The following is a 27,668-nucleotide window of genomic DNA, read 5'->3' as shown; positions in this document are numbered from 1 at the left end:
TTCATAAAAACGATTCTTTTCAAAACTAAGTAACTATCGATGCAACCGATAGTTCCCGATTATTCAACAAGTTGTGCCTATCGGTAAGCAGCTGATCGCTTGTAAGCGGTAAGAAGAAGACGGCACACAAACATTGCAGTCCGCTCCGCCCGCGCGTCATCGATTCCCAACAGACTCTCTCTCTTTCGCTCCGCCTTAACGCCCCCCGCAGTGCTACACCGCCTCCCATTCCGACGCCCCAAGAGTGTGTGCAAGATTTCTAGTTCAGGTTCTTATTGCATCTGTGTGTGTAAGCTGTGCCGTGCCTATGTATCTGTTACTGTTGTTGCTGCATCTCGGTCTGCTCAAAAATCACGAATGCAACTGCAACGTTTTGAAAATCAAAAGAAAACTGCCTGCTAAATCGCAATTTTGTTGTTCAGTGTTTTAAGTATTAAGTGTGTTAAGTATTTTAATCAACAAACAAAACAAAAATACAAATATAAAAAATAACAACAACACAAATGCAGAGCAACTGAAGCGCAAACACACACAAAAACAGTAGGGATTGCGAAAGCGAGATAGAAATAGACTAGGCATAATTTATAGCACACACAAAAAAAGAAGAAGCCTAATTTATAAGAGAAAAGTGTGTTACACGAAATCGATAAATAACGGCAGTAAAGGAGCCGGAAAGGAGTAGGGAAACATATATTTAGAAAGGAACTGTTTATAATATATACTAGACGAACGAACGCGCAACAACAACATCAATAAGCAGCTGTGAATCAGTCCGTCCCGTTCCGCCGCGCTTCCAATTCCTCCGCTTCCTTCCACTTCCAACGCCGGATATTCGGATTTGGCATTGACTTGGATTCGTTTCTAATTCGGACGCCGCTTCGACTTCTACATCCACATCAAAATCCGCAAATTCACGTTTTCCCACAACATGGTGAGTACCAACGACGACGATGGATTATTGCCGCCTTTTTCGAGTTGTTTTGGCCAAAAGCGGCAGTGGCAACAACACCCACACACAAAGCCTTGTAGCTTTTGGCCAGGTTTCGAGCTCCATGGCCGCAGTTTCAGTCCAAACTTCGTGGTTAACAGTTGGCAGCTTCCCACTGGAAGCGCAGTCATAACTCCTTTACTAGAATCCACTGCATAAAATCCACCTTCGGCGTCCTTCGAGGTGATATTTAATAGTTAAAGTTTTGAGAATACCGTAAACCCACCTAAAACATGTTTTCATAAAGATTAGTGACAAATTCCACTTCTTTTTACCCTTTTTAAGGTCACAAATTTTCTTCAACTTAAACTTACTTTGTCAAGTACATATTTACATAAACTTATCTCTATTGTTATCAAATTATGTACTACAGTGAAAACTTTAAAGGCCAAACTCTCAATATGTTATAAAAAAGTTAAAATCTGCAAAGCATTATATGAGATATTTTTTTGTATTTTTAGAATACAATGCAAATTCCATAATTGGCAATTTATTTGAACTTAAAGTTAGTCTAAAGCTCTTAGGGTGTTAATAGAGTTAACTCTTTATCCAAGTTGATTATAATTAATTAAATAATAAATTCAATCAGTCGAATAGTCTAACAATAAACATATTTCTGACTGGTTTATTTTTTAAAAATACATTTTCATAGAATTAGTTTTATAGAAAACTCCAAACTCAGAAATAATTCTTTGTAGATACTGTACCAAGATTAAAGGGCTGTAATCAAGAACGACAAAAGTATGTCACTAGTAATCTTCGATCGAAATGTTCCTTGACTTTAAAATTATTTGTACTTACATTTGTTTTATATACCTCTACATTCATTTTCACAATTTATATATATATATATATATATATATATATATATAAATATATATATATATATATATATATATATATATATATAGATATGAGTTAAATTATGTAAAAAAACCGAGAAACTTATTACCAAGCTTCTACCTGCATGTACCTGTCTCACCTGAGTGGGTATTCAAAAACGTAGCTGGGAATAGCCAAGATCTATCAGTGCATAAATCCCCCCAGCAATTGGTATCTAAATTAGAGATACTGGATACCAACTGGGCATATTCATCATCCCATCACTTTGGTTTGGTAACTAAATTCACGTCTATTTTTCCAGAGCCCGCCCATCGTCACGCGACGGAGCGCGCAGCAGGCGAAGATGCAAACGCGGGCAATGGCCAGTAAATCTAAAGCGGGAACAACGGCGGCGACGGCGGCGGGAGTAATCGGCGGTAGCTCTGCCGGCACCGGCAGCGGCGGTATCAGCAGCGGTATGAATGCCTCCGATCAGCGAAAGACGATCAAACCGAATGCAGCACTCTTGGAGGTGAAACGTCGAGCACGGAATATGCTCAAGAACCAGAGTAACGTCATGCAGGAGTCCGTCACGGATATCTTTCAGAATGTAAGTATTCCACTTAGTAGCCTTACTTACGAGACTAATTCGTTTAATTACCATCCAACATAGGCTGTCAATTGCAAGGGCCTGGTACGGAAACCCACTGCTCTGATCTACGATGAATCCATGAGCCAGCACTGCTGTCTGTGGGACAAGGAGCACTACGAGTGCCCAGAGCGATTTACTCGGGTCCTGGAGCGGTGAGTTCAGTTTTCCTAAGCAAAATTCAAAACTACTACTAACTTTGTAAAATTTGTAATTTGTATTTTCTAGCTGCCGCGAGCTAAATCTGGCAGAACGCTGCCTGGAGCTGCCATCGAGATCGGCCACCAAGGATGAGATTCTGCGACTGCATTCTGAGGAACACTTCGAACGCCTGAAGCAGACCTCCGGGATTCGCGATGACGAGCGTATGGAGGAGCTAAGCTCCCGCTACGATTCAATTTACATTCATCCGGTGAGCAATCGGTACTTAGTGGGATCTATATGATTTCTGGAACCCATAGAACAATGCATCCAAATTCCTTGGACTTAGTCTGCCTTCATTTTATTGTATTTACGCTTGATTGCTTGCAAAGCTTGTGATGTTTTTAGTTTATTAGCTTGATAAATGCAAATTAAATCAGATTAGATTAGATGCGGTTCACTGCATAGACAGCGGCTTAGGAACGGTGCGGTTTATAAATGTAATTGGATGAGAGACTAGCTGCTAACTGCAAAATGCATAATTTTAGGTGAAATAAGTTGTAGTGTTTATTTAAAATAGCTTAATTACCATTCATTTATTCCCTATTCATTAGAGCAAATATTATTCTTATGTATTCTAATTACGAGAAAAGAAGCTCAAAGAAATTTTTAAATTAACATTTCTATTATAAACTTGTTTCTATGAATATTTATGTTGCAGATTTCTGCCATCTTATTTCCCATCCCAATTTATTTACTTTAACAGTACGTCTCATCTGGTTAATTCCAAAAAATGGTTAAAGATTTAATATTTTATTAGAGGTCTAACTTACTCCCCTACTAAATCAATCTTTTTGGCAATCTCAATGCTTTGAAACGCACTGTAAATTCAGATAACGAAGCCTTACCCTATAGTATTTATTCTTAGATAAGATTTATTAGCTCTGTGTTATGTAGCTTACTGATAACCTCCTTCGCCTCTCCCTCCATAGTCCACTTTCGAGCTTTCCTTGCTGGCCACCGGCTCCACCATCGAATTGGTGGACCAACTAATCGCTGGTAAGGCACAGAATGGCATGGCCATTATCCGACCACCGGGTCATCATGCCATGAAGGCCGAGTTCAATGGTTATTGTTTCTTTAACAACGTGGCATTGGCCGCCCAGCATGCCCTCGATGTCCACAAGCTACAGCGCATCCTGATCATTGACTACGATGTCCATCATGGCCAGGGAACGCAGAGGTTCTTCTATAATGATCCCAGGTAAGTTCTTCTTTAAATTCATAAAATGTTCGTATGTTTCTAATAGAAATTCTGATTTCAGGGTGGTTTACTTCTCCATCCATCGATTCGAGCACGGCACCTTCTGGCCACATCTTCATGAGTCAGATTACAATGCTATTGGATCGGAAAAGGGCACGGGATATAACTTCAATGTGCCCCTAAATGCCACAGGGATGACGAACGGCGATTATTTGGCCATTTTCCAGCAATTACTATTGCCGGTGGCCCTTGAGTTTCAGCCGGAATTGATTATCGTATCGGCTGGCTATGATGCAGCCTTGGGATGTCCAGAGGGCGAAATGGAGGTAACACCGGCCTGCTATCCGCATTTGTTGAATCCTCTGTTGCGACTGGCCGATTCACGGGTGGCTGTCGTTCTGGAGGGTGGCTACTGTTTGGATTCCCTGGCCGAAGGTGCAGCTCTGACTCTACGCTCCCTTCTCGGTGATCCCTGTCCCAAGCTGGTGGAAAAACTGCCTCTACCACGTGCTGAACTCACCCAAGCCCTGCTCAGCTGCATTGCTGTGCATCGGCCTTATTGGCGGTGTCTGCATCTCCAGAAAACTTACGATGCTGTTGAGTTACAGGACCAGGAGAAGGAACAAGATCTGCATAAAGTGCTGCGTATTTGGATTGGTGGACCACCGCCAGTAGATCGTTACCCAACAAGAGATACGGCCATTCCACTGCCACCGGAAAAGGTGGCCACAAACACGATCCGTCTGCACTCGCTGCGTATGGAAACCAAGCTATCGACGCCACCGGTCAGGGTTTGCTATGCCTATGATGCTCAGATGCTGCTGCACTGCAATCTTAACGATCCAGGACATCCGGAGCAGCCGTTGCGAATTCAACATATCCATAAGATGCACGACGAGTACGCCTTGCTGCCGAGGATGAAGCAACTGTCCGCCAGAGCGGCCACCACGGATGAAGTATGCTTGGCCCATACTCGCGCACATGTGAATTCAGTTCGTCGATTACTGGGCCGAGATCCAGAGGATTTACATCAGGTGGCGACTGGCTACAATTCTGTGTACCTACATCCGCGCACATTCGATTGTGCCACCTTGGCAGCGGGTTCCGTGCTGCAGGCGGTGGAAAGTGTTCTGCGTGGAGAATCCCGCAGTGGCATTTGCAATGTCCGTCCGCCGGGTCACCATGCTGAGCAGGATCAACCGCACGGATTCTGCATATTCAACAATGTGGCCATCGCAGCTCAATATGCAATTCGGGATTTCGATTTGGAGCGAGTCCTAATCGTCGATTGGGATGTTCATCATGGTAATGGGACGCAGCACATCTTTGAATCAAATCCCAAGGTTTTGTACATCAGTTTGCATCGCTATGAGCATGGCACATTCTTCCCTAAGGGACCAGACGGCAATTTCGATGTGGTGGGCAAGGGAGCCGGCAGGGGCTTCAATGTGAATATTCCCTGGAATAAGGTTGGTTTTTCTTATATTGCAGAAATACTTCCTTAATGATCTCATGATATAATTTCCTTGCCTGCAGAAAGGAATGGGCGATCTGGAGTATGCTCTGGCCTTCCAGCAGTTGATCATGCCCATTGCCTACGAGTTCAATCCCCAGCTGGTCTTGGTATCAGCCGGATTTGATGCAGCCATTGGAGATCCACTGGGTGGCTGCAAAGTAACACCCGAGGGCTACGGCATGTTTACACACTGGCTATCGGCACTAGCCGGCGGTAAGATTGTCGTCTGCCTGGAGGGTGGCTATAATGTAAACTCCATATCGTATGCAATGACAATGTGCACCAAGACGTTGCTGGGTGATCCAGTGCCGACGCCTCAGTTGGGAGCCACAGCCCTACAGAAACCACCAACGGTGGCCTATCAAAGCTGTGTGGAATCTTTGCAATCGTGCCTGGAAATTCAACGCAACCACTGGCGATGCCTGGAGTTTGTTGGCCGGCGATTGCCAAGCGAACCCATTGTGGGGGAGAATAACAACGAGGATTTTCTTACCGCTTCCTTGCGACAGTTGAATATTTCAAATGACGATGCACCGGGGGCGGCTGGAGGAAACGACGGCGATCGGCCCGATTGCGGCGATGAGCGGCCTAGCGGCAGCAAGCCAAAAGTCAAGGTAAAAACGCTCACCGAGTATTTGGCGGAGAACAAGGAGGTACGAGTTTAGCATTGTGTTTAACCCATCATCAGGATTCACTAATCGGTTCCATTCGTCCGTGTTTCTATCTCACCTTTTTTCATGTCATCTTCCTCTCTTTCTGATTCGATCTTGATCAAAATTTTGAATTGCGGATCAGGCCCTTGAGCAGAATGAGATGTTTGCTGTGTATCCGCTCAAGACGTGCCCGCACTTGACTCTTTTGCGACCGGAGGAGGCGCCGCAATGTAAGCCAATTCAAATCCGGTGACGATTACAACAGTGGTTTCTTTTATGATCAAAATTGTAGCGCTTTTTTATATTTTAGAAAAAGAATTATATTTAATTAGAAGTTGGAATTTGAAATATTAATTTAGGAATTGTTTTTAGGAAGCTCTTGGAAAATTAATAATTTATAAAATATGAAAAAAGCTATTTCTGATCAAATTTAAGACCACTTGACTTCAGTTTTTCTGAAACTTGTTTATGTTATGTTTGCTTTCTGTGTCTGAAATTGGTAATTGGTTTTGTTTCTAAATTATTTATTATTTTTTAAGGCTTAGTGTGCACCTTGCTTGTTGGCTGATTTGCTGCGTATTTTTACTTTTTAGAATTGCTTCCTCTTTCTGTGCTTTTTTAAAAGATATTTTTGAACTGCATTTATGTCGCTGATGGAAAGGATCTAGGATGTTCCGTTTCCTTGATATTTATTTGAAAATAAGAATCTAACATTGAAAGACGTTGCTTGTTGTTTATTTAATGTTATATATTTATTTACTTTTTTAGTACAAACTACATTTTATTTTACATTGCATGCTTCGAAAGTGACTTAAAAGTTAAACTAAATCTAAAACTAATAATATAATTCCCCCACAGCAATAAACAGTGGAGCGGCGTGCAGTATTTGCGGATCAACGGGTGAGAACTGGGTGTGTCTGTGCTGCAGGATTGTGGGCTGCGGTCGCTATATGAACCAGCATATGGAACAGCATTCGTTGGAGATGGGGCATCCACTTGTGATGAGCATGGCTGATCTGTCCGTGTGGTGTTATGTTTGCTCCTCGTACGTCGACCATCCGCGCCTGTATGCGTATCTCAATCCGCTGCATATGGACAAGTTTAAGGAGCCAATGGCCTGGACACATGCTTGTTCGAAGCGCGAGGATGGCTGCTATGCATTGGGGCCCAATGGTCAAGATGAGGATGACAACGCCGGAAGTAGCATCTGTTTTCAGCTGGAGCGAAACAACTGACCCTTGGCCATACGCGTGCTGGACGCCCTTACGGACTACTTGTGCACGCTCTGCCCGCCGCTCAGACACCTGATTCAGTTCCTGGCCGAGCATCTATGGCCGCTACTGGAACGCATTTACCTTAATCTATTGCACTACTTCCTGGCCCACTAAGGCTCCAGCCCAGATCCTCAAAAAACTGTAACCTACATCCCGCATCCCATTTGTCTTTTATATCTATAAATAGAAAACAAAATCATAAAAAACATGAAATTATTGTTAATAAGGGAGCTGCCCGGCAATCATCTACTGGTGATCCTAATCCTGGCACTCGGCTCTCGCAGATTTATACAAATTAAAATTGTTAATGTTATCAACTAATGATCTAATAAAGACTTCGAGTGTTTTTTTCGATGATATTTTAGGCTACAATCCGGTTAAACTTTTGCTAAATATGAAGTCCGTTTTGATTTAAAAATTGGAACTAAATTTTGTACGACTTTTTATATTTCTAGATTAACTCAACTTTATCAACAGAGTAAAATTTAAACATTAGCTTTATTTTCTTTTCTGCTGTTTGCCTTTTCGTTTGGAGACGGGAGTGGATGGCTGTTTCCGTTTGGTTGGCCTCTTCTTAGGGTGGCCGCCATCACTGGAGCCGTCACTGTCACTATCGGAAAAGTCCTCGCTTTCCTCCTCCGAGGAATTACTATCTTCAGAGGATTCCTCAGGTAACTGTTCCTGTGGCGCCTTCTTCACCTGTTTCTTCTTCTGCTTGGACTTGGGTGTAGTTACTGCCTCCTCTTCAACCTCCTGCTTTTCATCCTGGTCGTACTCAATGGTCACGAATCCCCGTTGTGCCACAGGCTTGGCAGATTGCCCAGCCTCAGCTTTGGCTTTTGGTTTCTTCTCCACTTTAATGCGTTGCTCCAACACCGGACGAGCATTGCCAAATTGGCTGAGATCCAGCAGGCCCAAGCCAGTGGGTCGACAGTCCATGTTGGTGCTGGCAATCTCAGCCAGCTCACGCTTTTCGAGGTCGACATTCCAGACTTTGATTTCGCCGGAGCTAAAAAGGAGAACAATTAGTTATGACTTAGGGATCGCCTAAGAAATCTCACCTAGAGACTGTTGCCAGTGATTCGTTTAGATATGCTATTGACTTGACCCTTGCCTCATGTGCAGGAATGATGGTTGGCTGCAAAAGTAAAAGAAAACCACATGAGTAACATGGAAAAGAAACAACAAATGCTAAACTTACTGGAGCTTCCTCCTCGTCGTCCTTAAGGGAAATCCATGCAATGCTTCCGTTCTCCAAGCCAAAAAGGCACTCATTCCCATCCAGCCAGGCTACGCAAATAGGTTTTGCTGGCGTCTTGGAGCGCCGCACCACATGGGCGTTCTTGATGTCCCATATTTCCACGCACAACGGACCGCTCAGCGTGAAGTGATCGCCCTGTGTGGACCAAGACAAGCAATCAGGTTGGCTACCGAGCGTCGTTTTACTCTTCAGATTGGTCTTGTAGGCCACACGACCCTTGACCAGATTCCAGGTGTTCAGCACCTGATCGCCGCCCAAAGATAACGCCAATTTACTGCTTGGGTGACAACTGATATGTGTTACGGCCTGTCCGCCATGAGGCTTCTTCCAGTCTCCCTCCGTTGTCCAGCTGCCCACACGTGTGGCAATCATATGGCCATCGGCACTGCCAGAGAGCAAGTGCGTCAGATCTGGCGAGAATTGGAGTGTATTCACTGTACCCGCGTGTGAAAGCAAGATCTGTGACTGTTTCCGTGTTCGCATGTCGTAGACAAAGATACGGTCATCGCTGCCGCCACTGGCCACCCAGGGTCCTTGGACAGCCACTGATTTAATAGATCCTGCATGAGACCTGTCGGCAAAAGTCTGTTTCAGCTGCAGTTTGTCGTCGTCCGGCGTTGCAGTTAGCTGGTAGCCCAGCAAATACTCCTCGTAGGTGCCAACTATGATCTCGATGTCCGGCGGCATGGCTGATTTTTTATACAATATTCGGATGCTTCGGTTGCGAAGATTTCGACAGTTAAAGAATTTGTTTATCCGCTCAACACGTGTGTCAACGGAGTGGCAACGCCAATTCTCATCACTGTTGATCTGGCAATATTTATTCATAACAAATTTACCGAGTACACCATCTATACTAGCGGGGGCATCAACCACATAAACGATGTCATTGCGACCATCGATATCGATATTTTAAAACATTGCATATCGATTTTTTATGCCTACGGTTACCCAATACACAAGCCATCTAAGCATGGACAACAACATATACGCTATGCGGTGCGATAGTATAGGTTCGTATATCGATTAATAGTATCGAAAAATATAAATTGGCAGAACATCTCTAACCATTACAAATGTTTTTTTTGTGCAACTTGCGAGTGAAAATTATTTTAACTCTCAATAAAAACAATTAAATTGTGTTGTTTAAAGTGCTTGGATAGCTAAAGGCGGTCTTAACTGCACCAGCACCGCCAGTGAATTGAAGGCGGGGTTGCGCTTAGCCGGCGTCCAAAAATCTCTAAAGACCGCCATGTCAAAAAGTTCCGGGTGAGTGTATTTTTGATTTTGTTTAATAATCACTGATAATTAACCATTAAATTACCTTTCAGACGCGATCGGGACAGGGAAAGAGAGCGTGATCGTGAGAGGGATCGTGATCGAGATCGGGATAGGGACAGAGACCGGGAACGGGACAACCGGCATGACAGCCGCAATCGTGACTATGACATGGTTAAGTCCAGGAATGGTGGTGGCGGCGGCGGAGGAGGAGGTGGTGGTGGTGGTTCGCGTAATCTACGGGATGACCGGAAGCGCGGCAAGGACATGTCCAGCGACCGTGGTAGACGCGACGACAAGCGCAGGAAGCGTTCCAGATCAAAGGACTACGAGAAAGACAAGTAAGTCAAGCAAATTTATTTGAAAATAAGTTATTAGAAAAAGCGCCAGTTACAGCATTAAATATATAAATGTCTTGAGTATTCTCACATCAGATAGGTAACTATTATATTTTATTTGTTATATTACGATTAACCATCCTTAAATTTTATTTAATTATTTGCCTCATTATGCTCACAATTATATTTTAATTTTAACAAAATTAATCCTCTTAACAAAAACTCATTAGATGTGAATTTGTCACTCAGTTGATAATTTATTTATATATTCACATATTTGTGTAAAACTGCCTTAAATTATAAAGCTGTAAGCTATATTATGACTAAGTTCAGAGTGAAGGTTATTCTTGGTTAAGAATATTTAATAGTTCTAGTTTTTTAGTATTATATTAATACTTTAGTAGGTAGGTTAGTAGGTTAGGATTTATCATTAGGAGTGAGTGTGTTATTAGTAGAAAAGGTAACAGTTCTACATATGTTGGAATAGGAAAGAACAGTTATATTTTATGGAAACCAATTTCATCCTAAACTAACACCTTCTGGATTCATCACTCCACCAGCTCACCATATTATAGACGCCTGGACAAGGAGAGGGATCGTGAAAGGGATCGTGATCGGCAGCGGGAAAAAGATCGAGAGCGTGAGAAGGACAAAGAACGTGAACGTGAAAAGGATCGTGAGAGGGATCGTCAGAGAGAACGGGAATCGGATGGCAGACGAACCGTTGCACCAGCTCCACTAGTTATACCCGTGCCATCGACCAGCTCTTCCGAGGAGGAAGTAGAGGAGATTGACAAGGAGGAGCAGCAACGTCGACTGGAGCAGGAGATGATCAAGCGACGTGAACGTATCGAAAGATGGCGGGCAGAACGGAAGCGAGATACTAAAGCACCTGTCGTGGCACCGACTGTAGTTAAATCCGCAAAGAAATGGAGCCTGGAAGATGAATCTGAAGAGGACGACAGTACTCCCACACCGCCACCGGATTCTGGGAAGAAAGACGCCGAACCCGACTCGCCGCCATCCAAGTTCCATAGTATACGTAAGCGTTTCGACGATGACGTGGTAGAGTCTAAGTTCTCGCCTGTAAAACGTCCCACCTTCAGCAAGTCATTTGGCGCCAAATTAGGCATTGGTCTGGGCCACAAAACCGAGGCGGATATCAAGAAAGAGCAACCAGTTGTGGAGGTTAAGAAGGAGATTAAGAAGGAACCCGAACCAGCTCCCGTTAAGATGGAGGTCGTTGAGGAGCCCGTCGACAAAAAGGAGGAGAAGGTCAAGAAGGAGCCTGAAAAGCAAAAGGTGGATGAAAAACCAGAACCCACAGATGAAGACAAGCCGGAACCTGAAGCGGAACCAGACGACGACATAGATCCACTGGATGCCTACATGCAGGAGGTTAACAATGAGATGCGACGTGTTAATAATTTTGTCAATCCACCTACCAAAGCCCAGGGCGTAGTTATCCTCACGGGAGTGGCCAAAAAGAAGACGACGACGATAAAGAAGGGCGAACTGATCGAACAAAATATGGACAGCCTGGAGTATTCCAGTGAGGACGAATTAGAAGATATACGTGACACGGCTGTTAACCTGGCGATGAAACACCGCAAGGAGCTGGCCAAGATTGATCATTCCTCTGTGACTTATGCGCCCTTCCGCAAAAATTTTTACGTCGAGGTGCCGGAATTGAGTCGCATGACCACCGGTGATGTGGAGAAGTATCGAACAGAGCTGGAAGGCGTCCAGGTTAAGGGCAAAGGATGTCCGAAGCCCATCAAGGTGAGTTTCTATCAGACATTTTACGGGAAGTTAAGTGCTTAAATGATAATCTCATCTGTGCAATCTTCTCCAGACCTGGGCGCAGTGTGGTGTCAGCAAGAAAGAGATGGACGTGCTGCGGCGGCTGGGCTTTGAGAAGCCCACGCCCATCCAGTGCCAGGCCATACCGGCCATCATGTCCGGACGGGATCTGATAGGTATTGCTAAAACTGGCAGTGGCAAGACGTTGGCATTCATTTTACCAATGTTTAGGCACATTCTGGACCAGCCGAGTCTGGAGGATGGCGACGGTGCGATTGCAATCATAATGGCGCCCACGCGCGAACTCTGCATGCAGATTGGCAAGGATATTCGTAAGTTTAGCAAATCGCTGGGTCTGCGGCCAGTTTGTGTTTATGGTGGCACAGGGATCTCCGAGCAAATTGCCGAACTGAAGCGAGGCGCAGAGATAATTGTATGTACGCCGGGTCGTATGATCGATATGTTGGCGGCGAACTCTGGACGTGTAACGAACCTGCGACGTGTCACCTATGTCGTCTTGGACGAGGCAGATCGGATGTTCGACATGGGCTTTGAGCCGCAGGTAATGCGAATCATTGACAATGTACGGCCGGATCGCCAGACGGTTATGTTCAGCGCCACGTTTCCAAGACAAATGGAGGCACTGGCCCGCCGCATCCTCAAGAAGCCCATCGAGGTGATCGTTGGCGGTCGATCGGTTGTGTGCAAGGATGTTGAACAGAATGTGGTTATTCTTAACGACGATGCCAAGTTCTTCAAGTTGCTGGAACTGCTGGGTATTTACCAGGAGGCCGGAAGCATTATCGTTTTCGTTGACAAACAGGAGAATGCCGACATCTTGCTGCGTGACCTTATGAAAGCCTCGTATCCCTGCATGAGCCTGCACGGCGGCATCGATCAATTCGATCGCGACTCCACCATTATTGACTTCAAGTCAGGCAAGGTGAGGCTGTTGATTGCCACATCGGTGGCAGCGCGCGGCCTGGACGTTAAGGATCTCATACTGGTGGTCAACTACGATGTACCCAATCACTACGAGGACTATGTGCACAGGTGAAGTTTATATTTCCAGTCTATGTAGGATTTATTCTAAAGAGTTTCTGTTTTTCTGTACTTTGGTAGATGTGGTCGAACCGGTAGGGCGGGCAAAAAGGGAAGCGCCTTTACGTTCATCACACCGGAACAATCGCGCTATGCCGGTGACATTATCCGCGCTTTAGACCTATCAGGGACACTGATTCCTGCTGAACTGCAGACCCTTTGGACGGAGTACAAAACTGCACAGGAAGCTGAAGGCAAGACAGTGCACACGGGGGGCGGTTTCAGTGGCAAGGGTTTCAAGTTCGACGAACAGGAGTTCAATGCCGTTAAAGAGAGCAAAAAGCTGCAGAAGGCAGCCTTGGGATTGGCGGATTCCGACGATGAGGAGGATATCGAACAGGATATTGATCAGCAGATTGAGCAAATCTTTGCTGCCAAGCGAACGGTTAAAGATACTTCGGCCGCGGCAACGGCAGCAGCGGCGGCTGCTGCGGCGGCTGCAGCTGCTGCTGCTGTTTCGTCCGGAAATCCAGGCCTTGCCTCGGCAGCGGCTCAAGCAGCGGCAGCTGCTGCTGCCAATATGGCAATGGCAGCTGCATCGGCATCGGCGGCGGGTGGTGCTCAAAATGCAGGTGCTGGAGGAGCTCTCAGCTCTGATAAACTAGAGTTGGCCAAACGGTTAGCGTCCAAGATCAACAGTACCAAGAACCTGGATACTAAGGGCAGTGTGGTGACCGTGGAACCTATTCTTAAGGGGCCGCATGTCACTGGCACCGCTGCACCTCTACTGACCGCACGAACGGTGGCCGAACAGATGGCCGCCAAGCTGAATAACAAGTTGAATTACCAGCCCAAGGAGGATGAGGAGGGTCTGGGCCCACTAATGGGTGGCACAACCAATTCCTTTACCAAATACGAGGAGGAACTGGAGATTAACGATTTCCCGCAACAGGCGCGATGGAAAGTCACGTCCAAGGAGGCACTCGCCCAAATCTCTGAATACTCGGAGGCTGGTCTTACAGTGCGTGGAACGTATGTGCCGCAAGGCAAGAATCCACCGGATGGCGAGAGGAAACTGTACCTGGCCATCGAGAGTTGCAGCGAACTGGCCGTGCAGAAGGCCAAGCGTGAGATCACACGCCTGATCAAGGAGGAGCTGCTGAAGCTAAGTTCCGCTCATCACGTATTTAACAAGGGACGCTACAAGGTGGTCTAAACTAAACTTGTCAAGCCTCTCGCAATGCTTAGATATAGATATGATCAGATATATATATAAGGAATTGTTTGTGGCATCCATTGAACGCCCATGCGGATTTATCCCCATTAAATTAATTGGATACAAGGATTGTGTTTAAATTGAAGATGATTTTAGATTATTTTAAACTCAATTATTATTTGCAAAATTTGTAAAATTCATTTGTTAATATATTTGATTGTATGTATCCAATTAGAAACTAACAAATTTTCAAAACTTTCTTTATTAATTTGCCAAAGCAAATGGATTTCTTAAATCTGTGCAGAGCTCTTTCCTTGTAATTTTAAATCAAGAAAATAAATATATTTCTTAAAACTTCTCTTAATGAAAAGATAAATAATGTGTGTGTTTTTGATTGTCGGAAATCCTTTTTGGCATAGAAAAACCTAATAATACCCAAAGAGATTTAACCCATTAAGAACTGCAAAAGTGGTTTTCATATTTTTTGTTGCTTTCTTGCTGCATTTTTATTATTTACTTATATATCTCCGCCAGCACTCGAGCGCCGCAATCAATTGATTTTCATGCTACAGTATTTCTTGTGTCTAGAAACTACTAAAATTAAATTTAAATGTAGTTATGAGCTTGGGCATGTCCGTTATCAATGGTATGTATTATAATTTTTTATAAATATTATTATGCGCATTTTGTTTTCCCTTTTTTCGTTTTTGTTTTTCTTATGAAAAAAATTGTTTATGTTTTTTAAATTGGTTTACATTTTGTTCTTGTTTATGCACTAATTTGTCGGCAAAATGTTTGGTTTTCCTTTTCATTTGATACAAAACTATTTGTTAATTTTTTTTTATTTAGCTTTCGTTTAAAATTATTATTGAATTTTGCGCTTGACTTTGGTTTTTGGGGTTCTTTCTTTTATTTTTTTTTTTTTATATGGCTACTCATTCAAAATCACTCACACGCACGCTATATATATATATATAGATATATATATATATATATTATCCAATATCTTTATATTTCTTCATCTTTTATATGTACAATTCTAGTTAAAACTATGAAATGTGCTAAATTATACAATAAAAAAAAAAAAAAAAAAACTGTTATGTATAGTATATAATTTTTTTAAAATTCTTTATATATATACTATATATATTTATATGTAATTCATAGTTGTCATAGAGTTGTTGTTGTTTTTTTTATATATGATTTTTGGTTTTACTTTCTGCATTAGTTTAGTTTAGTTTGGCAACATTTTAAATTCGTTGCAATATCTCCAGTTGCTGCTAACATTTTTTTTGTTTTTTGTTTCCATTTTTGTTTTTTATGATATCCTTTTTGCATTAGTTTACTTATAATTAGACAAAAAAAAATTAAATTATGCCTTTGCTTAGCTGTTGTTCTTAGGTTTGTGTTTTTTTTTTATCATTTGGCAGGAGGAATCATGGATGGGGTCAAAGGATTTTTGGGGGGGCTTAAGGATTATGGATTAAGGACTTGCTTTGGCTGGGGATCTCTACTGTAAGCTAGCTGAAAATCTTCTTTTGTTTCTGGTTTCCTTTGGCTACAGTTGATGTGTGTGTGTGTGTGTGTCTGTGTCTGTGTGTTTGTGATGGGGAAGGGGGTGTTACATATATATTGCTGCGGTATTTACAATCGAATCAAAGTTCCCTATATATGTATATAGACTATATATACAGTGGCTAATGCATATCGCTTTTTGGTTTATTTTTCATTTTTTTTTTTTTTTTTCTTGGGGGCATGAGTGTGTGCGGGGTTAGGTTCTTTGTCTGTGTATTGGTTGTTTGTGCTGCTGATGTTGCTGTTGCAACATGCAACTCATGTTGCTGCTGTGGCTGCAATTTCCGTTGCCGCTGTTGTCCTTGTTTTGTTTTTTGTTTTTCTTTTTTTTAGTCCAGCTCGTCGTCCACATTCATTTTGCCTTTTCCTTAGATTTATAAGCTTAGATTCTTATTATCGGATCACTTGAAGCAATTTCTTGGCATTCTTTTGGTCTTTGTGTGTGTGTGTGTGTGTATCTGTGTAGTGTGTGTGTATGTTATCCTGTGTATCCTTGTTGTCGGGCAGTAGCAGTTCGAGGGAGATTCACTTTCTGGAGGGGGAAGGCCCGTGTTCAATTGATTTATCATTTCAATTTGTTCTCCGCTTTTTTTGCTCGTTTTTGTTCTGCAAAAAAGTTAAAGGAGAAAAATAAAATGAATGCGAATAAATGGCTTAGTTTGCTCAATTTATTTAAGCTTAAATGCAGGCGAGATTGGAAAGATGTACAGTGAGAAAAATTGTTTGTAATGTAATATGAAAATATTATTAAAATATTTTTGAAAAATTAATAAAAAATGAGATACACTTTTTTGTGATTTTAATCTTGAAAGCATGCTTTTAATTTCAATTTAATTTAAACAATTTCTCTTAGTGTATGCTTAGTGTAAGCCATTCTCAGCTTAGCCTTACCTTTTTTTCTTATACAATTCAATAAATTATTGCATTTGATATGTTGGTCCATTGTTTCATTATTCGTTCCTAAAAAAATTCTTGGTATTTCTTGGTTTTTCATTTAGCATTCTCGTTTCGTTATTATTTTGCAATCGATGTTCGGATAATGCTCGACTTTTCATCCATTTACTTAATAAGTTTTCTTAACTTTTTTCTTGGGTTGTTCGTGGGGATTAGCTCTCCTTTCTCTCTGTCTCTCTCTCTCTGAATGTGGGGGGATTAAGGGGGAGTGGGAAATCGGGGTATATATCTGGAGAAGGTATATAAATGTTATAGTTCTGTGTTTAATGCTGCTATTTATTAGTATTATTGCTGACTTTTCTTTGTTTTTCTTATTGAGCCGCTGCTGGTTGATTACTGAGTGAAAGATATAGAGAGAAGTGGTCGTCGTTGTTGATGTTGTTGTTGTTGTTGTTGCTCGTGGTGGTGGTGCTGCTGCCGTTGCGAAGAATACTAATAGTATTGTTTTTTTTTTTTTTTTTTTTTTGAGGATCAGGATCAGGATTAGGATCAGGAATCTGTTTGAGGATCAGATGGCTGAACCCAAAATCAGAAACAGAACCAAAATCAGAATCACTAAAGGTAATAGTCGCCCAGACAGGCTGCCGATGTTGCCGCCGCCGCTGTTCCCAATGTTGCCGCTGCCGCTGCCGCTTCCGCTGCTGCCGCCGTGTTAACCGCCGCCGCTGCCGTCATAAACGACTATCAGTATCCAAATCCCGCTGAACCGTGGCCAGTCATTGATGGTGTTACACTACTAACTATACCTAATTGTGTGGCTGTATTATTTGATTGTCAGTGTTGTTGAGCGGCAAATTTCATACGTTTTTGTTTTTGACGTTGATTGCAGAACCAGACGCGCACCACGTTTTTCTTCAAATCCAGCTTTTCGGCAATCGCTGCGATTTTCTCACCGGATGGCCTCGGCTGTACGGCGAAGTAGGCTTCCAGGGAACGCTTTTCAGGTGCCGCAATGGAAGTCCTTTTTCTTGAAAAAAGACTCGATATAGATTACTTTAGAAGCGGGGCCCTAAGCTGGGGGACGGTCGGTAGTCGGTGACTTGGTAAATATGGTTTGATATCATTTTTTTTTTTTTTTTTTTTTTTGATATGGTTAAGCGCTGTTTGTTATTTTGGTCGATCGATGCAAATGGTCTTAATTTTTAGCTTCTGTTTTCTTATTATGCAGTCCTTAGTCTTTAGTTCGGCCCGTTTTTAGATAGCCCGTAATCGTTAAACTACTTAGAAAGCCCTTAAAAACCAGCAATTTTTTAAATTTGTGATTGAAAATATTTTTTAGATTTTTATATTTTTAAAAAACACTCAGTTTCATCTTTTTTTTTATATTTTTAAGGACTAACTTGATGAATTTTAAAAAATAAATTCCATAAAAATGTAATTTATTATTTAAATAACTTTAAAAACTTAACTTAACACCGAAATTCCTGAAAACTTAAAAAATATTACTATTTTACTAATATTCTTATAACTTCCCAAACATAGGTGTGCTTTATGAACTTTCGCATTTCCATTGCAATATTGATGTAAACCAAATTGATTGCTAGATGGCGCTTTTGCTTTAATTCCTACTTAATTTATTACTTTTTCTGCACTAATGAACCTGTGGCCAAACTAAATTATTTATTAATTGGCAATTCCGCATCATTGATAAATAATTCGTATGCCTAAAATTCGATTATGGGCTATCGTGTGTTAAATGTGGGCCTACAATTCAGTACCATATATCAAGGTGTCTATGCTTTTTGTTTTTGTCTTGCCAATTATTTCGCGCTCAGATGCTGGAGGAGGGTGCTTTGGGTCTGGGGAATGGTTTGTCTTAACCATTTCTCAGTGGGTCAGGAGTGGATTGGGGGATGGGACAGGAGTTGGCTACGCTACCGGATCAATTAAAACACTTTCTACCTTTTCTTTTCGCCCGCCGGCAGGACACTGGGCGCATCGGGATCGCGCCTCTTGTTTTTCGCCTGCGCCTCAGCCTCCTCGAGCCACGCCTGCAGGATGGGCTTCAGGGCGATCATGTTGTTGTGCGACAGCGTCAGGCTCTCGAATCTACAGATCGTGCTCTGTGACAGCGCTCCGACGCCAGGTAACTTGAGATTGGCCAGGGCTTTGCCCACGTCCGCCTGCGTAACGCCTACAAAAATCATTAATTTTATGTTCAAAGTTTTGGTAAGAAACTTGAATTTAATTTACAATTTTATATAATTTACTTACCCAGCTTGATGCGCCGCTGCTTGAACCGCTCCGCAAACGCCTCCAGCTCGCGAGGATCGGTATCTGTGTCGGGATGCAGGCCAGCGGCTGCCACTGCCGCTGTGATAACAGGATGATGTACCGCTGAGTGTCCATGGTGGCCTATGAACCAGGACAGTAAGTCTGTGAGTAAACTCAAGCCAAAGTTTGGTAAGCAACTCCAACTTACCCCCCGTGTGGCCACTTAACGTGCCCGGATGGTGGTGGCTCATCATGTGATTCATGCTGTGATAGGAACCGTGCAGGTGTTGGTGTGTTGGCGTTAGAGGCGACTCCGATATGGGCGCCAACGTGGTCATTGAGCCCGTTGGATCCAGCATGTCCAGCTGGTCCATCGAGTGGTGCATCTGTCGAGAAAAAGGATTTTCCTAAATAGCATTGAAATGGAAATGAACTTCATTAAAACATTAGCCGTGATGTGAAAGTAGATTTTAAATTGGTTTCGAATAAGTGTACTCGAAAGGCAAAGATAATTATTAATCTTAGACTAAGATACTATCACTAATATAAAGCTAACTTTAAAGCAAGACTTTTATTAATCTCTTTGAAAAGTAAATCAAAACCTACTTTAATTTAAAATATAAATATTAGTTCCCATCTCTACTTAAAATCTAATTAAAAACCTTAAAGCAAACATAAATAATCTCAAAGACTAAAATATCCTTTTATATATGTACGGAATTATCATAAACACCATCATTAGCAGGCTAATCATTATCATTGTAATCAGGGCCAACGCCTGTGCTTTTGTTTTTGGAAAAACCACCCCCACCTTGTAAGCAGATAATTTGTAAAGTTTTCCACTCACGGCATAAGAAATGTATTTAAAGCTACCTCTAATTAAAGTCCCGGCTTGTTATCCACCATCCCCAAGCCCCAAATCATCCATCCTGTAAAGAACTGACAACCCTTTTACTCGAGCTGCACTTGTTACTTTTCCGAAAAAGGGTGGGGTGGCATGGATGTGTGGGAGGTTTGAGGGGCCAAAGGATCCCCCTTTGGCAGCTTTAATTGAACGGGAAATCAGGCCCACACACACACACACACACACATACCAGAACACAGAGGTACTTTAACACACAGACACAGAAAAAACAACTGAGAGCGAAACGAAACGAAACGAAATGGAAGAAAATGGAACGGATACGGATACGAGGGCGCTCGCAACTCTTTTGTCTAGCCATCAAATATTTATAGAATTGTTCAATTATTTATACAAATATGAATAGCAACTAAAAAGCTGGAGCAGCAGCAGCAGTAGCAGCAGCAAGGTGCGGCAATAGCAACGCCAGGATGATGTTCCCTCCATCCATTTTTGCTTTTGTGTTGCTTTGTTAAGCATTTAAACTGATTACAGCTGAAAAGTATGCTACAACAGAAGGCCAAATAGCCCGGATGGCCTCTTCCTAGCTCTTTCTAAGTCCCATCCACCTCGCTCCCTCTCGTTTTTATATCCCCTCCTCACTCACTCCCTCCCTTTACTCCTCAATGTTTTTAGCAGCTTTTCCAGTTAACATTTTCATTTGAATGGGTAGCAAGGAGTAGGGGGGGTGGCTTTCGGGAGTTTGTCCTGTGGGCCGGGTCACTCATATTTATTTATCTTTTTGTGAATGTGGCGCAGTCGGGCGGGTAAAACTAGCGCTTAGTTCTGCTCTCCTATGTACAAATGGCAAACATACCACGCCCCCTCACTGACGAAAAGCCCGGAAAATGGACACAGTTACGGAAAATGGGAAATGGCAGAGTTGAGGGGGAAAAACGGCAAATCGGACCCCATGCCCAATTATGTAAAACTCTAAAATGATAAGGAGAGGCCTATGGAGAACAATAAGACACAACATACATACGAATATCTATATATATATGTATGTATATATGTATATATGTATATATGTATATGTATATGTATTTGGGTATATTTCGGTTATATTTGTGTGTTTATGTGAATGGTAAAAACTATGTAGATGCTACTACATCTACTACCCCCGTACCCAGAACGGACTTTTCATGCCGAATACAATGGCAAACTCTTCAATTATAAACCAATCCCAAAATTAGTCTGACGGTTATTGGTTTGCACCCTTGGCGCTCGCTCTTTCGCTCGCCAGCTGCCCGTCTCTCTTGCACTTGGCTTTTAAATGCCTTGGCATGCCCTCACTCTTTCTTACACAATAGCGCCATCTCTATCGTCGCAGTGAGTACGGAACCACCCTGCGCGTGTACACTAACACACACACACACACACGCATACACACAGAGATATAGCCAAAAATAAGACCCAAAAGAGGGACCCAAAAATTCTGGGAAACTAACGTGAGAGAGGGAGCCAGAGTGTCGATGAGGAGCTTCGAATACTTGGCCATGGACCCCGCCAGTGCCCAGCTGTATGGCCATATAGCCATGTGTAGCCCATATTGCCGGGAGTCGTCGTCGTTGTCGGTGGCCAAAAACCCAGAGAATTCGGGAGCGGGATGTGCTGCATTGTGGTTGGCTGGGGCTTATGCAAAATTCATGTGGGCAGTGCCGATGTCGCTGCCAGCGTTGCTGCCTCCCTTACCCTTATCCTTATAGCGTTAACGTCAACGTCAGCATCGAAGGATATAGTCGTAGGATAACCACCCACTGGCCCAATACCCCAAAAACCCATCCTCTACACCTCTATCGAGATGGTCCCTCTGCTGGCCATTTCATTAGGTGCATAATTTGTAATTAATAAAATTATTCAAAGGCGGCCAAAAGGATGCTGGGCTGTAACTTAAGTTTTAAGTTTGGAAAACATAAAACAGAATCTAGATTATGCATTATAGAAGAAATACATACATTAAAAGTGAAGTTTTATAAGTAATATTTTAGTAATATTAGTTTTGATTTGGTTTAAGTTTGAATTTAAAGGCTTTCCAAAAAAGTTAGGCCCCCTTTTTTGATGTTTAAAACTTGAATAAGGAAGCATCCAAAAATCCTAAAAAAAAAGTATTTTCCTTTAAATCATTTCAAAGAATATAAATTAGCAAGAAATCTATATTTTTAGGCTTACTAAATATGCAGTCTAAAATGATAATAATGGCTAATAACACCTTTTACTTTCTTTCTTAAACTTATATAAGAAAAGGTTTTTGTAAAATACTTTTTAAAAAATATAAAAAAATTTAATAAAAATGTTTAACTCTGGAATATGGATAACAAGTTGTTAAAGATCAAATTAGTATTCATACTAATCACTAATAATTAACAACAATTTAATAACTAAGCAAACTAAAAATCTTCTTAGTGTATGGAAAACAATGTATCCAGATCTGGAAACATCACTGTCAGAGCGAGATGGCAGAGTGAGCATGTGTGTGTGTGTGTGTGTATGAATGTAGGGGGAGTGTGGGTGTGGCGTGGCATATATCTCCACCCCTTTTGGCTGGCCAAAGGACAAATCAAATGCAACAATAGAAGACAATTTGCAACAAAAAGGATACAAATAGAAAAGGATGAAAAAGAGGAAACAATTGCCAAATGTTGTCTGCATTGATTTTCCACTGCAACATGTACGTATGTCTATGTATTGGTATATATATATGTATATATATATATATATAGCTATATAAATGTAAATATGTGTATATCTGATGTGCAGCAGCAACGTCAACCAGGCATCAAACACACACCCACACATATGTAGCTCTGGCTGTGTGTATGTAAAGGAAGACGCCATTTTAAGTAGGAAATACTCTAAAGGAAAGTTGAAAGGGTTCTGAATTTGGAAGGAATTTGAATGCTAGAAGAGGTATGTTAAATAAAAATTTGTTAAATTAGAAACTAAGAAGGAGAAATGAGTAAGATTTTTGCTTAAATATTTAAACTGTAATAAGATTTAAAAATATATACTAAGCAAGGAAATTATCTGTTATTAAAGATCAATTTTTAAGCTTTAAATTAAGTTTAAGTATTTAAAATATTTATTTTAAAGTTCCTTATTGCTTGATGGAAGTGCTAATAGATCAGAATTCTATGCATTATTCCCTGAAACCTACCAAAAACAGATTTATAAACCTTAAATATTCGAATTCCTAGCTACCTTTCAGCTTTATTTTCAATATGCAACAACTTTAAGTTTAACTTGATACTTAGTTCTCGTTTTCAAAACTCAAAAAGAGTATTCCATTCTTGGTAATTTCCATTTTGTTTACCTGAGAAATCGCCTTTCCTAGTTGCTTTAATTTTGTGCTTTGACTTCGGTTGCCAGCTTCATGATTTATTAACAAATTTGCGAACATAATTTATTTATTTGCCGTTTGTTGATAAACATGTGACTGGGTTTTCTTTTCTCTCTCTCTCTTACTTTTCTTTTTGTATTTTTCTTTACTTATTCCGAGGCAAAGGAGACCCCACTCCACCCCCTGATTGTTTACGCGCAAATGACCTCATTATATATATAATGTAATTTGTTGTTGTCACAGTGGGTACCTTTTCTCTATTTTTTCCCATCTTGTTTTGACATAATAAAGCGTTTTTGGCGCAATTTGTTGTAACTTTGTTTTTGTTTGTTGTCTGTCTGCCAGATATCTCCATCTCGTTCTCTGTCTCTTTGCTGCCCTATTGCTGTCTCCCTCTGCGTGTGTGTGTCGCTTTGTTATTGTTCATTAATTTTTAAGCACTGTTAATATATTATGGCGGTGACTTTTGTCACCAAGCACGAACAGTTAGAGGCGAATTCTTTTTTAAAGGGAAATTCACCCACTTTTCAACCAGCCAGCTAACGTAGCATACTTCTCTGCGCTTCGGCATTAGGATGGGATTTAAATTTGTAACTAAAAGTTAGTAAGTAGTTAGAGGATTTTTGAATGGTATATAAGCAGTTCATTAGAGCTTTCTTTTTGACTTTGACTAGCTTTGATGTAAGCTTGGCCGAAATAGATAGATCTATGGAGAAGACTCTAAATTTTAAAAGATAATCCCTAATGTAAAAAGAAATCTGCAATTTTCGTTGACATCCAAATTTATTTCCCATATAAATCAATAAATTTGACATGCCATGTCTCAATTTCATGTCGATCACAACGAAAGGACCAACCGAAATGCGGATTAAAACCATGAGTACATCGAGTTCCATCAATATCCATGTTAATGCCGGGGCTATCCTTCGATCCGGTGTACGACAGAAGAGTCTAGCAATCATAAGTTGAGTTGATGTGTATGAAGAGGTATCTGTAGTGAGGTATGCAATGTGTAATGATGGCTAATGGTTATAGTATAGTCATAATCCTAATATGTCTACTGATTTCAGGGTCCTTAATCTACTTTTTGCGTAGAAGCGGCTTGAGAATTTGAAAGGAACACATTAGCGTATCATCCACGGACATCATGGCACCGGCATTATCAAATTCCCCGCAATAGTTGGGTGCCGAAAAGAGGGTGACCAATTGCCTTTTCGCAAAGAACTCGTAACCATCCTCGACGACCTGATGGGCACGACAGATCAGATCCAGATCGTGCTTCTGCAGAAACTTGCCCACCACTTCGGCGCCAAAGGTAAAGCTAACGCCGCGATCGTTCTCACCCCAGCCGATGGTATCCTTATCCGGATCGGACCATAGCAGATCACAGAGTAGACCATGATCGGGTACATCTGTGGGTCGCATAATGCGACGTATCTGCTCCATGGAAGTAAGATCCGGACTCAAACCGCCATGACAACAGAAGATCTTCTCATCGACAATGGCCACCACGGGCAGGCAGTTAAAGCAATCGGTGAATGCCTTCCACAACTTGATCGTATACCGACGTTTGCATTCATCGTAGAATCCATAGATTCGATTAATGCTGGCGCATTCGTGGTTGCCACGCAGCAAGAAGAAGTTCTCCGAGTATTTGATCTTGTAGGCCAGCAGCAGGCAGATGGTCTCCAGCGATTGCTTTCCCCTGTCCACATAGTCGCCCAAGAACAGATAGTTCGCTTCCGGCGGATAACCACCGTACTCAAAGAGACGCAATAGATCATAATACTGGCCATGGATATCGCCACAGATCTTCAGCGGAGCCTCTAGCTCTAGTAAGATTGGCTGGGCCAGCAATATCTCACGTGACTTAAGGCACAGGCCACGAATCTCACCCTCTGTTAGCTGGACATTTTTGCCTGGTCGGGCGCCGCGTACCTCCAGGAGACGGGATATAATGCTGTCCAGGTTGAGTACCTCAGACATGGCCTCGGGTTGGGGAGCCGCGGATACGCTGCCCGGGCCGGTTATGGAAACTGTCTGGGACGCCGTTGGTGCTGATTCTCAGGGACTTACCCTGATTCTGGTAAACACAGAAGATTAGGATTCGGTCTAAAAGAAAGGGACTTCAATCCTGCGAAGCGCTGGCTTTCTCCAAGTTATTTCTAGTTCTTAAGTATTACTATATTCTGATATATAGTTCAATAATGTCTCGCACTTTTGCAATCTTAAATGATTTGCTGGTCTTTATCTTTTGTAATAATTCCCCTGCAAACTTAAGTTCTTGATTTATTGGCTGTTTAATTTAAGTTTTGGTTTCAAGTTCTTACCTTGCAAACTTTTTAAGTTCTTCTTTTATTCACAGACTGATTAAAAAGGTTCTTCTTGATATTTCTTGGTTCTGTCAAACTCTTAATATGAAAATCATCGCCTGCTATGATGCGATATTTCCAGGGCTAATTCAATTGATGGCAAATCGATTACTAGCTAGCGAGCTGCCTTCTTAGCTTTTGTCCTTTATCCTTCGATAACTTACCAGCGGCTTTAATAAAACATTGACTTTGGTCTATGGATCCTCTGACTTTCACTCACTCGTCTTAATTACTAGATTACCGGAGATTTTGTCAAGATAAAGGGATACGGATATGAAGATGGAATTCAAATCGAATGCAGTTATGCAATGCACTTTCAATTGGTTTGGACTTTTGTGGTTATCTATCTTTTTGCGGTTAACTTAGAATTTGGAAACAAATTTTGATATGAAAATGGTGACTGTTTTCTTCTGTGAAATCGAAATGAATGAAAAATCCAAGACGTACTCTTCCCCAGCCACTAGATTTTCATATTTTGTACTTTTTAAATATCCAAAAACTCAAACAAAAAATATATAACATGCCTTGAATTTGGGACACTAAAAGGTATTATTTAAGTTAGCCTTTCCCCTGCTAAAACCTGCGACCCTCGTCTATCCCTTGGCCATTTGTTCTTATTATCTCTGATTGAGTGGAAAACTTGAAGTTCTCGAGTGCCATTTGCTGTACGGGGGTTTTTCCCCGATTCACCCTGCTGTTATTATTAGGTTGTATGTGAGCTTATTTCGACGGGATATATATAGATATATACACCCAATTTCTGAATGGCTCGTTTAAGTGTGGCCGGTAATTAGCTGCAATTTGTTAGCAAAACTTGAAAAATTGCAGTGTAAATAGAATTTGAAGAGGGTACCGACTGCAGTGTCCTTATAATGAGCCAGCAACCTGGGTTCATTGTAACTTTTCCAGTAACAACAAATGCCATACATATAACATACGAGTATACATATATAACCCCGCAGCAAGATTGAACTGTTTTTAGGGGGGAGGGGGGAGGTAGCATGCTTTACTGTACAGTGTCCTGTGGCCAGAGTCCTGCTTGGGCTGGCCACAAAACAAACATCCAAATAGCAACAGCATCGTTTATTTTGGGGAAACAAAGGACCTCATTTTCCCTCCATTTGTTTAACCAGCAAGCCAGCAAGGACAACAACGGCAAAGTTTTATAAATGGTTTGGCCATTGTTGTGCCCACTGTCGACCGTCGACTGCCGCTGTTTGTTGAAATTAATTGGTGTTACACAAATGAGTAATTTTCAATGTACATAAATATTTGCACAAATTGCAATTTACCAAGGCGCAGCGAGAACATTGGCAGGAGGTGTATATTGGGTATACTATATACACCATTTCGAGTGCTGTTCAAATAACCATTTTTATTGTCAAGCGTTAATAATTTTAACAATGAATAATATGAACGGTAAGCATCTGTTATTATTCCAAACAAATCAAAACAAGTGCAGTCAGAGGCTGGCACAGGATGTAAGCATGTGGGCGGGGACGACTCAACTCGACTCGACTCGACTCTTGAGTTCTGAATCCTGTGAGTCCTCCCCTTTTCGTTTTTATCCTGGCCACACACAAATCTTCATAAATTGCAACTGCCGGGGCGACAGTTTTGGGAATTGAGACAAAGTGCGAGAAGTGCCTGTGGACCAGGGAAAGCGAAAAGGGGTCGACAAATGGGAAAATGATACACTTTACTTTACTTTACTTGTTATTACACATACATACATAGACACACGCACTCACACAGGGGTATACAGCCTGCATACACACAGACACAATCAAGGAGCAACAAATTGCCGCATAAATGTGGGGTGGTTCGCCACGTAATAGATTTTATTTTATTTTTATATCCGCCAGACGCGCTGCCAGCGGGCAACAACTTTTTTTTTTTTTTTTTTTTGAAGGGGATGCGAATCGTGGCCTTTACTTACTTTTACTTTTTACCTTTTTTCCCCTGCCTTTTTGATCAGGGGACGGGGAGCGGGAAGGTGCAAGAAGGTCGAGGGTACCAAGGTGGATTTCAAGGGGAATTCCCAGGACATTCTGCACTGCTCCGAGCC

At 41.9% G+C, this 27,668-nt stretch overlaps 5 protein-coding genes across 11 annotated transcripts in view; 2 read left to right on the top strand and 3 right to left on the bottom strand.

Moving 5' to 3' along the window:
• The first annotated feature begins 118 nt into the window (after nt 1–118).
• Nucleotides 119–7,664, top strand: LOC108110073 (histone deacetylase 6). 2 transcript variants are annotated; one of them, XM_017218954.2, is made up of 9 exons: nt 119–931; nt 2,133–2,420; nt 2,484–2,614; nt 2,688–2,871; nt 3,593–3,864; nt 3,926–5,333; nt 5,401–6,033; nt 6,176–6,263; nt 6,892–7,664. In XM_017218954.2, exons 1-9 carry the CDS (start codon nt 929–931, stop codon nt 7,266–7,268), a joined length of 3,384 nt encoding a protein of 1,127 aa, XP_017074443.1. In that variant the 5' UTR covers nt 119–928; the 3' UTR covers nt 7,269–7,664. The 2 variants fall into 2 exon arrangements, with proteins under 2 accessions (XP_017074443.1, XP_017074444.1); XM_017218955.2 differs by lacking the exon at nt 6,176–6,263 and having other exon boundaries at nt 5,401–5,994; nt 6,892–6,998.
• Nucleotides 7,665–7,732: 68 nt separating this feature from the next.
• Nucleotides 7,733–9,360, bottom strand: LOC108110074 (p21-activated protein kinase-interacting protein 1-like). The gene is made up of 3 exons (XM_017218956.1): nt 8,509–9,360; nt 8,369–8,445; nt 7,733–8,316 (listed from the first exon to the last, which is right to left on the bottom strand). Exons 1-3 carry the CDS (start codon nt 9,253–9,255, stop codon nt 7,806–7,808), a joined length of 1,335 nt encoding a protein of 444 aa, XP_017074445.1. The 5' UTR covers nt 9,256–9,360; the 3' UTR covers nt 7,733–7,805.
• A 251-nt stretch (nt 9,361–9,611) lies between these two features.
• On the top strand, nt 9,612–14,620 carry LOC108110039 (probable ATP-dependent RNA helicase DDX46). Its single transcript, XM_017218897.1, has 5 exons — nt 9,612–9,837; nt 9,900–10,187; nt 10,745–11,966; nt 12,040–13,040; nt 13,110–14,620. Exons 1-5 carry the CDS (start codon nt 9,821–9,823, stop codon nt 14,242–14,244), a joined length of 3,663 nt encoding a protein of 1,220 aa, XP_017074386.1. The 5' UTR covers nt 9,612–9,820; the 3' UTR covers nt 14,245–14,620.
• A 2,621-nt stretch (nt 14,621–17,241) lies between these two features.
• Nucleotides 17,242–27,668, bottom strand: part of LOC108110041 (inhibitory POU protein) — a 32,978-nt gene continuing 22,551 nt past the window's right edge. For 3 of the 6 annotated variants that reach the window (XM_017218900.2, XM_017218902.2, XM_017218904.2), the window contains 5 exons: nt 19,196–19,394; nt 18,988–19,128; nt 18,676–18,907; nt 17,577–17,734; nt 17,242–17,519 (listed from right to left, as the gene is read on the bottom strand). In XM_017218900.2, coding sequence (XP_017074389.1) covers nt 17,458–17,519; nt 17,577–17,734; nt 18,676–18,907; nt 18,988–19,128; nt 19,196–19,394 — 792 coding nt within the window. In that variant the 3' untranslated portion in view covers nt 17,242–17,457. The remainder of the gene's footprint in view (nt 17,520–17,576; nt 17,735–18,675; nt 18,908–18,987; nt 19,129–19,195; nt 19,395–27,668) is intronic. The other 3 variants (XM_017218901.2, XM_017218903.2, XM_017218906.2) reach the window with 1 other exon arrangement.
• LOC108110043 (serine/threonine-protein phosphatase alpha-3 isoform) lies at nt 23,993–26,001 on the bottom strand. Its single transcript, XM_017218907.1, has 2 exons — nt 25,559–26,001; nt 23,993–25,503 (listed from the first exon to the last, which is right to left on the bottom strand). The coding sequence occupies exon 2, from the start codon at nt 25,212–25,214 to the stop codon at nt 24,309–24,311; it is 906 nt and encodes a 301-aa protein (XP_017074396.1). The 5' UTR covers nt 25,215–25,503; nt 25,559–26,001; the 3' UTR covers nt 23,993–24,308.

This window comes from Drosophila eugracilis, unplaced genomic scaffold, assembly GCF_018153835.1.
Source record: "Drosophila eugracilis isolate 14026-0451.02 unplaced genomic scaffold, ASM1815383v1 contig_1858, whole genome shotgun sequence".
Lineage (NCBI taxonomy): Eukaryota > Metazoa > Arthropoda > Insecta > Diptera > Drosophilidae > Drosophila > Drosophila eugracilis.
This window is presented reverse-complemented; position numbering and strand designations above follow the sequence as displayed.